The sequence below is a fragment of the Saccostrea cucullata genome, unplaced genomic scaffold, assembly GCF_032062105.1.
Source record: "Saccostrea cucullata isolate Sc308-1 unplaced genomic scaffold, CSIRO_AGI_Scuc_v1 ctg3983, whole genome shotgun sequence".
Lineage (NCBI taxonomy): Eukaryota > Metazoa > Mollusca > Bivalvia > Ostreida > Ostreidae > Saccostrea > Saccostrea cuccullata.
In genome coordinates this window covers 19,444-33,874 of record NW_026931748.1, presented here as the reverse complement: position 1 = coordinate 33,874, position 14,431 = coordinate 19,444, and the positions used below count along the sequence as shown (strand labels likewise).

The 14,431-nt window shown below is 32.3% G+C and overlaps 2 protein-coding genes across 2 annotated transcripts; both read left to right on the top strand.

Annotated features, from left to right (window-relative positions):
- Positions 1-350: 350 nt before the first annotated feature.
- On the top strand, positions 351-2,039 carry LOC134233435 (uncharacterized). Its single transcript, XM_062715409.1, has one exon. It carries the CDS (start codon positions 351-353, stop codon positions 2,037-2,039), a length of 1,689 nt encoding a protein of 562 aa, XP_062571393.1.
- A 5,821-nt stretch (positions 2,040-7,860) lies between these two features.
- Positions 7,861-8,490, top strand: LOC134233434 (uncharacterized). Its single transcript, XM_062715408.1, has one exon. It carries the CDS (start codon positions 7,861-7,863, stop codon positions 8,488-8,490), a length of 630 nt encoding a protein of 209 aa, XP_062571392.1.
- The last annotated feature ends 5,941 nt before the right edge of the window (positions 8,491-14,431 follow it).

Genomic DNA, 14,431 nt, shown 5'->3' with positions numbered 1-14,431 from the left:
ATTTAAATTAAGCTTTTATATAAATATTTACCCGAGAATAAAATGCATTATTGTTTTTTTTAAATTTGGATTTAGAGTTACATGTGTATTTGTTTGGTCCCAGACAATCTTGTTTCAAGAATATCCTGTAATTGTAAACCATTTTTACAGCGCTTTTAAGTTAAGACGATGTTTGTTTTCCAGTTCTCATCATTCAACATATTAAAATATGCATGTACATGAACATTTTTTTCCTAATGCATTTGTAATTTTGTTATAGATGTGACCAGGCAAGTAGTGTTAAGGAAAAAAATGACATATTCTCTTTAAGCTCAACCATAATGTTTTGTAACACAAAATTTGATTTCACCATGACAGAAATGCAATGGCTTAAAACATGTTTCCGATGTTCAGAAGGGATTCGTTATATCTGCAAAAATTGTCAGGACAGTTTTTGTGAAAAATGTGTTCACGAACATGTAGAACGATTAAAACATGTTCAACATTCCATAGTTCTGTACAGATACAAGAACTCTAAAATGGACATTCCATCCTGCAACAAACATCCTTGCTACAAACTTGATACTTTCTGTCGACGATGTCTTGTTCCTCTTTGTCTGAAATGTTGGACCTACTCTAAAACACATGCCAATCACACATTTGGTTACATGACAGAGTTAATTGATATCAGAAAAGAAGAAATCTTATTCGAGTCAAACAACTTACAGTCGGTTATTATTCCAAACCTGCTAAACAAAAGCATTTCTCTAGAAAAGGAGTTGACAGAGGCAGAAAATGAATTTGATGATGCATTGAAGAACATGGAGGAAACAAAATGCTTCATTCTAGAAGATATAAATGAAGTGTTTACAGATCTGCAGAAAAGAACTAATAAAAAGAAGGAAAATGTGTTATCTATATTCAGGAACAAGGCCGTTCACGTAAACGATGCTCACTCCAAAGCATTGCAAGTGCTTCACAGAAACCATTCAATTGTTCAGCTGGAAGAAGATAATGGTTTACAAAAGATACTAAGATACAAAGCGCATGATGAAACATGTTTCTCAACTTATGGACCCCATTTGGATAAAGTTCATAATGATCTTGATGTCCCTATTGTTGTGCAAGGCAAATCCTTGAATGTGGTACAAGAGGTCCAATCTGGTGGGTTCGGAAGCCTTGTGGTTGACCTCCAATATAGTTCTACAGAAGACGTGTCCATCCCTGGTGGTAGTGGATTGCTGAAAAAAGCTTTCGTGATAAAAACAATTCAAACCAAAGAAAGAAACATTTTGCGCTTTGTGTATTACAAATCAGGTATATGGATATGTAATCATAATTCTGTGATTTCTTATGCAGATATTAATAGACGTTCGTCTGAAAATCCAGATATTCAAATAGCATGTCCAAAAAGACCACATGACATTACGGTATTCAATAACGAAATATGCTATAGCTGTGGAAGTGAAGGGGTTTTCATTGTGGAAATTGGAGAGTCGAAACTGTGTCTTTCAATTCCTGAATGGCTAGCCGAAGGATTGTGTGCAACAAATAAAAATGAGCTTCTTGTTTGTGTCTCCAATTCTTGGTCACAAGAAATTAAAATTATCAGATGTGATGCATCGAGGGACAAATCAAAATTAAAGATAACTCAAGAAATTCAATTCAATGGAGAACAACCTTTATTTCAATTCGGAGAATACGAACTCTTCATAGCTGAAAACAAAAATGAAGACATTTGTGTCTCTGACACAAATGCTGATGCAGTCATCGTCGTCGACAAATTTGGAAAATTAAGATTCAAGTACCAAGGAGAAGTTATGTTTGATAAAATATTATTTAGACCTGATCAAATCATCACGGACTCTCTTTGTAATATTATTGTAACTGATTATATGAACAACTGTTTGCATATTCTTGATCAAAATGGTTTATATCTAAAATGTGTGGACAATTGTGGATTAGACTTTCCCATACCTATCGATATTGACGAGGAAGGTGATCTGGTTGTTGGGAACTACCTCACCGGGCAGATTAAAGTGATACGATATCGAATTTGATGGACCAAAAACATTATTATTATAAATTGTATAGGGAAGGGCAAATGATTATTTGCATAAGTTCATAGATATGTGTGGAACTATTATACAAACGTTTCAAAAGGAAAAGGAGGCCATATGTTTATCTATGCTGACTTAGAATTACTTTTTTGTAACACATATGTTGATTAATATTCATATCAGCTCACAGATAGATACGGTACTATAGTACAGATGTTTCAAAGGAAAAACAGGACATAGGCTTATCTCTGCTGACTTACACTTACTTTTATTTTGACAGGTATAACTAAACTCCCCCCCCCCCTTCCCCCTCTCCTTGACTTCATTTTTCTTGGTTTCTGAACTTGATTAAAAGTAAAATTTAATTAAATACATGGCGGTTTCAGACCACAAGAAGGTTTCATAAATTATATAATTAATTATGCTACATATTATGTAATCAATTTTACTTATCTATCATATTCATAATTTATTCTGATTCTGATAATTAATTCTGATTTATTTTGCTGTGATTGTTTTAGACAGATAGTATGTAATAGAGGTTAATTGATAATTTTATGGATATCTTTACCAATAATAACATAATTAATAACAAGTATTTTCAAAAATTAAAGTCACATCATTAGCAAAGTGATACATATCTATAAGTTTTCTGTTGTTCATTAAATGGGGAGTGAAGGCGGTTTCTTGAAATTAGGCTATAGTACAATAACTGTGAGTTGGTTCCATGACAATATGTACAGAGAAATGTTTTAACTATTAAGGACAGATGAAACTAACACATTATTTCTTTGGAGGAGACTTAATATCATGTCACAAGTTTAGAAAAGTTGGTAATTCTTAGAATTTTTTCTCCTATATAAGAACTGGAAAATGAAATAGACTTCGAAAATATTAGTAATACTTCAATAAAATTACAAATATGGACAAAACACACCCAGTTAAGGTTTCCAGATGAAAAAAAAATTCAGAATATGCTACCTTGGTGCTAAAAGTGTAATACAAACTTTAGAAAATATACCAAGCCAGGTGAATTTTTTTAGAAAAATCAAAACGGTTAAAATCAGCCTGAGTTATATTGCTGAAGTTTTGTCGTAGAAGCATTTTAACACCATAGAATAAAATTTCTAATGAACGTACACAACTTATTTTCAGTGAGATCTGTGTACCATCCTTATCATTGATTTCAGAATAAGTTGTTTCATCTTTAGGATTAAAGAATAAAACTCCCATTGACACTCTAAAAATCGCTTCTCCGATTTGCCGCCAGAGAAACCCAAAAATCCTTTTCAAAGCGACCATAGGAAATAAATAGCAAACTATTGTTGAAGTAATTACTTATTTTGCGTTTAAAATTAAAAATCAGTCATGCATAGTGTACTTGTTTTTTTGGTGTTTAGAATTCAGATGAAATTCTCAACTATGTTGAAATACGACGCAAACTGCTAAATCTTATCATACCCGTTCATACTCTATTGGTTTCCGTTTTTCATTTTTCAAGTGAACTTTATCATGTTAATAGAGAGGGAAGGCGGTTTAGAGAAGTTACCTAATACATGCAAGTACGAAACTAATTTTCTATTATCAGTAGCAAATAGAAACAATCAGCAAGTGCCTGTAAGTATTCTAAAGATGCATTATAATTATAAAGGGTCCTTGTTTAATTCCTAAGATTTTTTTAAATGAGTTATTGATTGATTTTCGGTAGTTTGTACTAAGCTTGATAATTTAAGTATAGAAAGCAGGGGTTAGAGTCACAGGAATCTCGGATTAAGGCACCTGACTCTTAAAAAATGAAAACATTTAGTGAAAAATGTCCACTAAAAAACCGTGCGCGGAAGAAATCTGGACACATTCGTTTTCCAGTTTCTTTAAGGATGCCGTGAAAAGTTCATGTATGTTGGATGGCTTCAAATTATTCTAAGCGGTAAGGTAACTGAATTTTCCCCATTTAATTTAATTCTAACAATCTCTTAAAGGTCAAGTAAGTAATATTTTGCTATGTTAGTGATATATAATGTTTCTTTATGTTCCTTTGTTATTAATGCAAGACCAGAGCCAAGTCAACTAAGCTGGTTTTTTGATGGATTAAAAGAAATTAACTTACAGTAGTGAAGTGAAAAAAAATGTCATTTATTGAAGTAAATGACGCAAAACAAGAATATAAATATATTGTAAGGGGGTCAGACAAGACAAGAAAAAACTTCTTCGAAAGAATGCAAAAAATCTATGGTATCATATTATGCAATCTGAACCCCTAAAATTAACTATAGCATAAGCAGGCACCGATATTCCTTCCATCAAAAAAGATTGGGATAAAAGAATATAAACGCCACAATCCAATTGCAAATTGGATCCACCGGTTAGTGATATTTAATGTTTCTTTGAATATATTAGCAAAACAGTGATTTAATATTTAATGAATTCCTCACATATCAAAACTGTTTCCAAGTAGATTTCACTTGCGCAAATTTGAACCAAAATCTTTCAAAAAGAACAAAAATATAGGGCGTATTATAGATTGTACAGCGGCATTTGTTCAACAACCTAGATACTTAGGCAAACAGCTGGGAAATTGCTATTCTTTAAACAAGGGTCATACTTCATATAAACTTCTTGTTGCATCGTTTTTCAGCTTCTTTTAGGACGTAGTGAAAAGTACAGATGTGTTGGATAACTTGGAATTATTTTAAGACGTTTGACCTACTTTTAAAGAAAAATCCCAAACTTTTATTTTGCCATATCTTTTGAACAGTAGATACCAAGACATTTATACTTCACATATGTATTCTTTGTGGAAAGACCTTTCATTGGATACCAACAATCTTGACCTTTTGACCTTGACCTTGGATATTTCCTTACTTATGATTTTTTTTTACCTTGGCCATAACTTTTAATGGTAAGGGATAGTGCTTTCATACTTCACAAATGTAATTCTTGTGAGAAGACCCTTGATTGGATACCCAGAACTTTGACCCTTTGTCCTTGACCTTGGAGTTTGACCTACTTTTAAAAAGCAAACCTTGACTAGAACTTAAAAAAGGGTTATGACTTGTGCTTTCATACTTAACATATTTATTGCTTGTGACAGGACCTTTCATTTGATAGCAAGACTTTTGACCCTTTGACCTTGACCTTGGAGTTTGATCTTCTTATTAAATTTGTTAACCTTGGCCATAACTTCTGAACGTTTATGACTTGGGCTTCCATACTTTACATATGTATTCCTTGTGGCAAGATCTTTCATTGGATACCAATTACCTTGATCTTTTGATTTTGGAGATTTTCGTACTTATGAAAAAAAGTTCACCTTGGCCATAACTTTTGAACGCTAAGGGCTAGTGATCTCATAATATACACGTGTAATCCTTGTGAGAAGACCCTTCATTGGAAGATTTCCAAACTGATAAAAATGTTGAGCTGTACATCCAGTGAATTTGTATTTAAGAAAAATTTAATCTTCAAATGATAAATAGTTGCCATAAACCGGGGCATCAGTGTTTCAGAAACACATCTTGTTTGTTCTTGTAATGACTATTTACATGTAAAATATAAAAGACATACTCATTATCATGTTTAAAAATATTTATTTATTTTAATTAATTTTAATTCGTAACTTTATTTATTTATACAGTCATGTATATCCATTTAGAATAAAGTATCTCTTTGAGAATTTAAATTCAATCGTTATTTCTGCACAATTTTAAGATCATATTGAAAACATAATCAAGAGTCATTTGTTTTTAATTAACACGTACTGGAAATCTTTTTTCTGTGTTAATCTTAAAATGTTTTAACAGGTATTTAATGAATGTTTCTTTACTTAACAGATTTGGTCATATATCCGCTGCTAGTATACAAAAACGTGCATTAAAATTCAGATAACAGCCCTTCAAACTGATTTGCAACCAATGAATGAATGAATAAAAAATTTTTATCATGATAACAATACAACGGCTTAAAATATGCTCCCAATGCCCAGAGGGAATTCTGTATGTTTGCAAAAGTTGCCAGGATAACTTCTGTGGAAAATGCTTGAACCAACACGTGGATGGATTAAGACACGTCCAACACTCAATAGTTCTGTACAGACACAAGAAGTCTAATATGGACATTCCATCCTGCAGCAAGCATCCTTGTTACAAACTTGATACTTACTGTCGACAATGCAACGTCCTACTTTGTCTAAAATGTTGTTCATCTAAAGTCCATGTGAAACATACCTTTGGTTACATGAAGGAATTCATAGAAAGGCAAAAGAAACAAATTTTAGCAGATGCGGGCATCTTACAATCAACTATCATGCCAAAACTGCTAAACGAACGCATGTCCATGGAAAAACAGTACACAGATGCAAACAATGAAATTGATGTAGTGTTAAAGAAAGCAGAGGAATCAAAATATAGAATCCTTGAGAACATTAACACAGCCTTTACTAATTTTCAAAATCGAATGAATGTTGAAAAGGAAATTATACAATCAAAATTTCAAAACCAGAATGTTTCTGTGAATGAAGCTTATTCTAAAGCATCACAGAAGCTTCAGAAATATCGTGATATAATTCATTTGGATAATGAAAAGGATACTTTGAAGATGATATTTAACTTCAAAAAGGATGACCAGGCATACCCTATCAAAGACCACTTTTCCTGTGACGCAGAGTTGTGGAAAACTGTCGGTCATGCCGGCAAAACCGACAAAAAATTCGCATGACCGGTAAAAATGTTATCAGTGTCGGTCCAAATGACCGGCCCCTTTTTTTGGTTAAAGTTTTTTTGTTTTTCCATTTATCAGCTGTGCATTTCCCATCTTAATTATCGTACCTTATATGCGATTGCGTAATACATTTTCTTTAATCGAGATTGAGGCTGTAAATGAAAGCGAAACTAGCATGGTTCTCGTGACCTATTAAATTTACAACTGGGACAGAATTAGGTAGAAAACGTATCAAAGAAAAAAATAAAGAGGAGCTGATTTAAAATATGAAAAATTTCAACAGAAGGAATTCAAGCACAGTTGGGGAAAGCAGTAAATCTAGTACTACCAACTGTCCCGGATTTTCGTTTTTTTTTTTACCGATTGTGTTGATATCTTTATCGATGCAAAGAATTTTTGCAATTTCTAGACCAATTTTCTCGGTTAATATAATTCCAAAATGTATGGGTTTTTTTTAAAATTACGTTCACTATGCTGAATGAGCATTGCGGCCTGCCCAAAAGCGGTGATATCTAGTATTGTTATTTATGAATGCAAAATTAAAAGAAAACGGAAGAGGACTTGGAAATGGAGACTGAATTTTGTATCATTATTAACATGATTTATTAAAAAAAATGTGTTATTAAGTGAATAAATATTATATTTTTTTTTTCATTTTGCAACTTACTATTTCGGACTGACAAAAATCACTTCGGACCAGCTTATTTTGTTTTCTTGCCGGTCCGAATGACCGGTTATCTGAAAAAGTTTTCCACAACTCTGCTGTGACGTTCAAAATAATATCAAATCTCCCATTCTTGTCCAAGGGAAGTTTATTAGTCTGGTACAAGAAGTTCAGGATGGTGGATTCGGACACATCGCGGTTGATCTCCATTATAATTCTGCAGAAGACACGGTCTCCCATGATGGACCAGGATTGCTAACCAAAGCTTTAGTTATAAAATCGATTCAAACAAAGATCAGTAATATTTTGCGGTTTGTGTATGTGGGATCCAGTATATGGATATGTAACCCGAAACCAATGATATACCACATACATTTACTTGGGGATTCCACCGATGAAAAAAAGGAAATAATGTGTCAAGGTAGGCCACGTGATATTACGATGGTTGATAATGAAATACTCTACAGCTGTGGTAAAGAGGGCGTTTTCAGTGTGGAAGATGGTGTGTCAAAATCGTTACTAGCAATTCCCGGATGGCTGGCCGAAGGACTCTGTGCAACTAGTACAGGCGAACTTCTAGTTTGTGTCTTTAATAAGTCATCAAAGGAAGTTAAGATTATCAGATGTGATATGTCGAGGATGAAAGGAGAATTGATAATAACTCAAGAAATTCAGTTTAATAGAGACAAACCTTTGTTTCATTTCGGAAAATTTGAACACTTTGTTGCCGAAAATAAAAATGGAGACGTCTGTGTCTCTGATGCTAATGCTGTTGCAGTCATTGTAGTTGACAAGGCAGGGAAGTTCAGATTTAAGTCCCAAGGAACAGTTATCATTTACAAAAAGATGTTTTTGCCGGACCAAATCACCACGGACGTTGAATGCAATATTATCGTATCTGATTATATGAACAATTGTTTACACATTCTAGACCAAAATGGTTCGTATTTGAAATGTGTTGACAATTGTGGATTAGACTTTCCCATACCTTTAGATACTGACGAGAATGGTGATCTTTTGGTTGGGGTCTACCTCACCGGGCAGATTAAAGTGATACGTTATCGCAAATGACGGTCAAAATCGAAATACCTCTGATATCAAACAAACATAATCATGTAATCAGGTTTTACTCGATTAATAAAATTTCTTTGAAAACATTTATTTATGTTGATTGAGATTTCTGCAGAGTTGAGTTCTATCTCTTGTTCATTCCTTCGGATTGAAAAATGTCAACGTAAAGGTCCATCCACAGCATGTCCACTTTATTTTGTTTTGTTTGTTTGTTTCTTGTTAACTCATATTGAGATGCCACCACTTGCCGGTTGTGAGCCGCAAATTTTGACCTATATTCGGCACTTAAGGTGTCTGTTTAGATAATCTCATCCGAATAACCGGTCTGTTGCAACCACTATTGAAATAATTATATCAATAGTGGTTGAGAATGCATTTCAATAGCAAACACAGTTAGTAACCATTATTGAAATACGACCACTATTGAAATAATTATATCAATAGTGGTTGAGAATGCATTTCAATAGCAAACACAGTTAGTAACCATTATTGAAATACGACCACTATTGAAATAATTATATCAATAGTGGTTGAGAATGCATTTCAATAGCAAACATAATTTGTAACCACTATTGAAATACGACCACTATCGAAATCCTTATATCATTAGTGGGTGAGATTCATTTCTATAACAATAGGTCACAACCGCTATTGAAATAATATTCACCTTTGAAATAAAGATTTCAATATGGATTAAATTATGGTTTTAGTTTTGAAGTATTATCTGCGACTATCAAAATAATTATTTAAATCACTTTTGAAATTATAATTTCAATAACTATCTAAATCTTCATTTAAGGACTGATGTTATAACAAAATATGGATGCCTGGATTGGTATATATTTTTTGGTCTAATTTCCTTGAAAATGATGCAAATAATAAATTTCTAGAATATAAAGAAATTGTTAACCTTCTGTGATTTTCAAAATTCTGCCTCACTAAAACCATCCTCATCAATTTATACATTTTAATTATCAATCTATATACTTTTCACTCCAAATCCAATTTTTATGAAATTTTGGATAAAAAATTAAAAATTACACGACGAAACTTTTCTTTCAATACTGGTCGTATTTCAATAGTGGTTGAAACCTATGGTAATCATATTGAAATACACTCTTCCCAAGAAGGATATGGAAATAACGAACAGTATTCAATCTCAACGAAATTAAACAATATACAAAATAAGAGCAGAGGAAACACGGACCTCCAAAACATCAGAGGTGGGATCAGGTGCCATGGAGGAGTGAGCATCCCCTGCCGACCGGTCACACCCGCCGTGTGCTCCTTGTCATGATCGGGAAATAACGGAAAAAATTTGTCGTCAACTCAGTGTATAAATAATGGACTAACAGTTGGTATGAAAAACGTCAGTCAGCATTTCATTCAATGATAAATTGTATTTGCTGACAAGGTCATTGTATCGACCATAGAATTTACGAAATGATGACTTTAAACGAGACTGTTAATATTCTTGTTTCATCAACTTGCTTGTCAATAATTTACCTCGTTTAAGAAATTGTTCATACGTAGAGCATGCTCTTGCGTATCGAATCAACTGAGATATATATACTCCGTATGCAGGTGATGAAGGTATATTGCTGCATAAGTAAGGGAAGTTGACGATAGAAAACTTAAAGTCATCACGTTTATCATATAGCTTGGTTGTTAGATTACCATTAGTGTCTTTTTCAAGTAAAATATCCAAGTATAAAGCAGAAGTGTCGGACTCTGTGGTATCTTTTATCTCAAGCTCACCAGGATATATCGTGTCGACGTAGGAATGGAAATTATCATTATTAATTGACAATACACATGTACGTCGTCGATATATCTAATTGTCGAGTTGAAGGCCACAGCAAGTGTTTTCTTCTTTTCACGCATAAGATTTTGCATAAATTCTGCTTCATATGAATATAAAAATAAGTCTGCTAATAATTTGTACCCATGGAAATTCCAATAGATTGTTGGAATTCCTGGTCCCCAACTATTAAATGATTATTTCAATGGTGCTGGTATTTCAAAAGTGGTTAAAATCTATGGTTATTATATTGAAATGCACTCTCAGACACCAATGAAATATTTTTTTTAATTTTGGTCGTATTTCAATAGTGGTTACTAATTATGTTTGTTAATGAAATGCACTCTTAACCACTATTGATATAATTATTTCAATAGTGGTCGTATTTCAATAGTGGTTACTAACTATGTTTGCTATTGAAATGCACTCTCAACCACTATTGATATAATTATTTCAATAGTGGTCGTTATTTCAATAGTGGTTACAAACTGTGTTTGCTATTGAAATGCACTTTCAACCACTATTGATATAATTATTTCAATAGTGGTCGTTATTTCAATAGTGGTTGCAACACCGGTCTCTAGCCTCCACTTTGATGCTACAGTGTTGATTTTACAGTGTTTAGTTTTATAAAATTTTATATTTAGTTGACTGTTGTATATAAATGGTATCTACGCGGCATTTCATACATGTACTTCTTCAAACGAATAAGTTCTAAGATATGAGACCCTATCAAAGTATCAGCCTTATGTACATAATTATCCTTTCTTTTAATACCATTTGTTCAAAAGGGTATCAACGCTAGAAGAATTTCCTTATCAATTTTCACAGGCATCAATTTTTGTGGATTTTGTAAAAAAAGACCTTTTCGATGATACTTAATTTTATGGACAAAAGCATTGCATATACAAATATATAACATATTTCTTGTCTCATTGAACATTAGAATTCGTGGATCAGCTTAACAACGAAATCCTCAATAATTGGTGCTCAACGAATATTGACGATCCACAGTATTAGGAATGTGATTCTCGTATTTATGAAGTGCATGTACTTTTAAAAAAATGCACCTTCTGAAGCAGAAAACAAGAGTTTAACCACCGGGGCTACATCGGTACAATGTACTATACATATAGATTTATAATTATGTACGATTAAAAATGTAAAATTAAATTCAATTTTTTATTTTATCAAGTGGCACAAAATATTTCCTTTGTGTTTTTTTAAAAATACTCATCAAAAGATCAATTTAAACATTCCATTTGTTGTAGGCTTGTAGCATAGTGAAATTATACTTGATAAATGGATAGATTTATTTTGTGGGCTTGAAGTCCCCACCCCATCCCTGAAAAAAACTTTAAATTAATAATTTTCTATGCATTTTGCAAATGATTCATTAAAAACGTATGAATGTTGATAACTTTAAAAAAATCTCTTGTCAATAATGACTTGGACTAATCGTTTATTATTTAAATACAACGTTATTCATGTAGAAAAATTGTCTTTAATCTTTCCATTCACAACAAAAATTTTAGTAATCTATACTGTACAAAGTATAAAGTACAATTCATAAAGTAACACATTTGCATTGATGAGAACTCATTTTAGGATATTCAGCTTCGCTTGTTTTAATTGGTCCAAGGAGCTGCAGGTATATCAAGAAATGAAAGACAAAAAAAAATATTCAAGAAATGGTTAAGAGAATCACAGAGCTAGACATCGTTTTCTTTGTTTTAATAAGTTTTCAAACAACTTAAGCAATTTTAAAACAAACAAAGATAACCTATCCAATGTCTCCTTTTTCCATTTGGTCCGTCATTTATCTCTCCTGACCTTCATTTCTGATCTTATCAAATATTTAGTTATTTGTTTCCATGTATCCCAGGTAGCTCCTTCGCCATCATCTTAAATTATAAAAATCATTATATTCTCAAGCGATACATGTCATACATACATTGTCATATGTACTGTATTTATAGTAATCGGAAAGACAGACAGAAAGACACACGTGTACAATAGTAGTAGATTAAGGACTGCAGTGATATCAGTCTTGTGTTATAATTCATCTACAAATTATTGCTTTATTAAAATATAATTGTTAGCTAATATAAGTAAATATATCAACAATTGGATTATGAAGAGAAGACACATCTAGAACTAATATCATCTGAAGTGCTCTGAGCTCATTTCTTGCTCAGTTTATCATTTTTCCGAAAGGAATTGGTCATTTAAAAAACGTACATGTTTACAAGACATATTGACAAATACATGTATACTGAAAGGATTAAGAAACGCATAATAAACTTTTGAGTTAAATTAAAACAAATATTTCAAATATGTTTTCCAGCATTGTTATCATACATTTTAATTCATCTTTAATCAACAAGTTACCAAAATTTTGTGTGATTTTGAGTGGTAATTCCTGAGATATTGATATCAATATGTCGACACCCCCCCCCCCCCCCCCCCCCGCCCAATCGAATACAAATTTTTGATTAAGGATAGAATATATAGAACGTAGCAGGTCTGGTACACGTGGATGTTTGTAAAAGTCTCGACAAACACTGGCTAAATTTTTCCAGTGTAAACATGCTAAAAAAAATCACGCAAACGACGCGTACCTGGCGTTTGAGAGTAAAAAAAGTGGCCAAGCACGCAGCCCAAATTAGAGCAGAGAGTTTCTGCCAATTTAGGGTGAAGAAAATGAGTATGATTGTCTGCGGTATAAATATCAGTCTCAGTGAAAATGCCTTGACAATAACCGAGGTGGCATGATGAAAAGCACTATCTAGTTGTGACGTTGTTACGCGCCAACGTCACCGTCATGGTTGGTTGAAAACATTTTATGTTAACTCTCTGACAACAAAAAAAAAACATATTTGGTTGAAAAGTTGAAAACAATCTACAGCGGCATGTTTTTGCCTTTTTATTCACTTATGCAATATTGAATTCAATTACTAAACCCACACTAGATTCCGTCAGCCACACCACGATTGCAAAAAAATTATACTGACTGCAAATATGCACAAACGATGTCTATAACTCTAATGCATCGTATGACACTACATAATTTTATCACAAAATTATCATCTTCAACATGCACGTGTTTTCGACATTTTATCATTTCCTTTACCTGACGCCATACATTTCATGGTTGAGTAGTTTTGTCTAGCGATTTTAGTGCAAAGTAACCAAAATACACATCTGACCAATTTTCATAATTTTCGGCCACATAGTAAAAACATTTTCCCATATTATGTTCTTATTCTTTTCAGTATATATATATCTAAATATAAATAAATGAAATCATTAAATGTATATTTTGAATATTGTAAAGTCAGTTTTATGTTTTATCTTTTTTCCCAATGTCTTGATATTTACACAGTCAGAAAATCTTATCTCAAGAAATTTTGTACAGATATGAGAATTATATGATTCTGTAAAATTACAAATCGTTCATATAAAATTTCGTTCACCATTGCGTGCTCACAATCCATTGTAACGTTATAAGGAACTACAAACTCTAACTCCTGATTCCAGCCTACATTTTGCACCCATTAAATTCAATTTTAATGGCAATTTGACCATTAAATCTTAGTTAAATATAAAGAACAGTTCTATGGTAATTGATTAATCATTTTAGTAGATAGTAATTATCATTAATTCCAGCTCTTGAAAAAAGAGAGGTTGACGATATTTTCTAGTGAAATCGAACTTTCAAGAATCACCATATTATGAAATAGTCTTTAATATCATAAAATGTATTTCATATCTTTTTTTATTTTTTACTCAATTAAATAAAACATATATAAATTAATAAAATACAATTATTTAGTTGTAAATAGCTTTAAAATTGGTGAAAATTCATCTTTTTTTTTGTTTTTTAGTCTATAAACATATGTCCCCCCTTCCCCCCGTAAAATACAAAAAGCTTTGGCATAAATTTGTAAAATGACAGTCCATATTACCTGTAAATAGGAATTTTTGTTTCCCGGGGGGGGGGGGTGAATATTTTTTAAAAATATTTTCCGTTTTCCGTTGATTTCTATAGTGAAAAACACAAGTTTTACCAAAATTATAGAGTTATCTCTCTTTGGTGTCCCAAATAAGTAACATTTTATGGAAATTCATATAAATATC

Excerpts from the sequence above, each read along its gene's own strand:
- LOC134233435 (XM_062715409.1), top strand. The coding sequence starts at position 351 with ATGACAGAAATGCAATGGCTTAAAACATGTTTCCGATGTTCAGAAGGG.
- LOC134233434 (XM_062715408.1), top strand. The coding sequence starts at position 7,861 with ATGGTTGATAATGAAATACTCTACAGCTGTGGTAAAGAGGGCGTTTTC.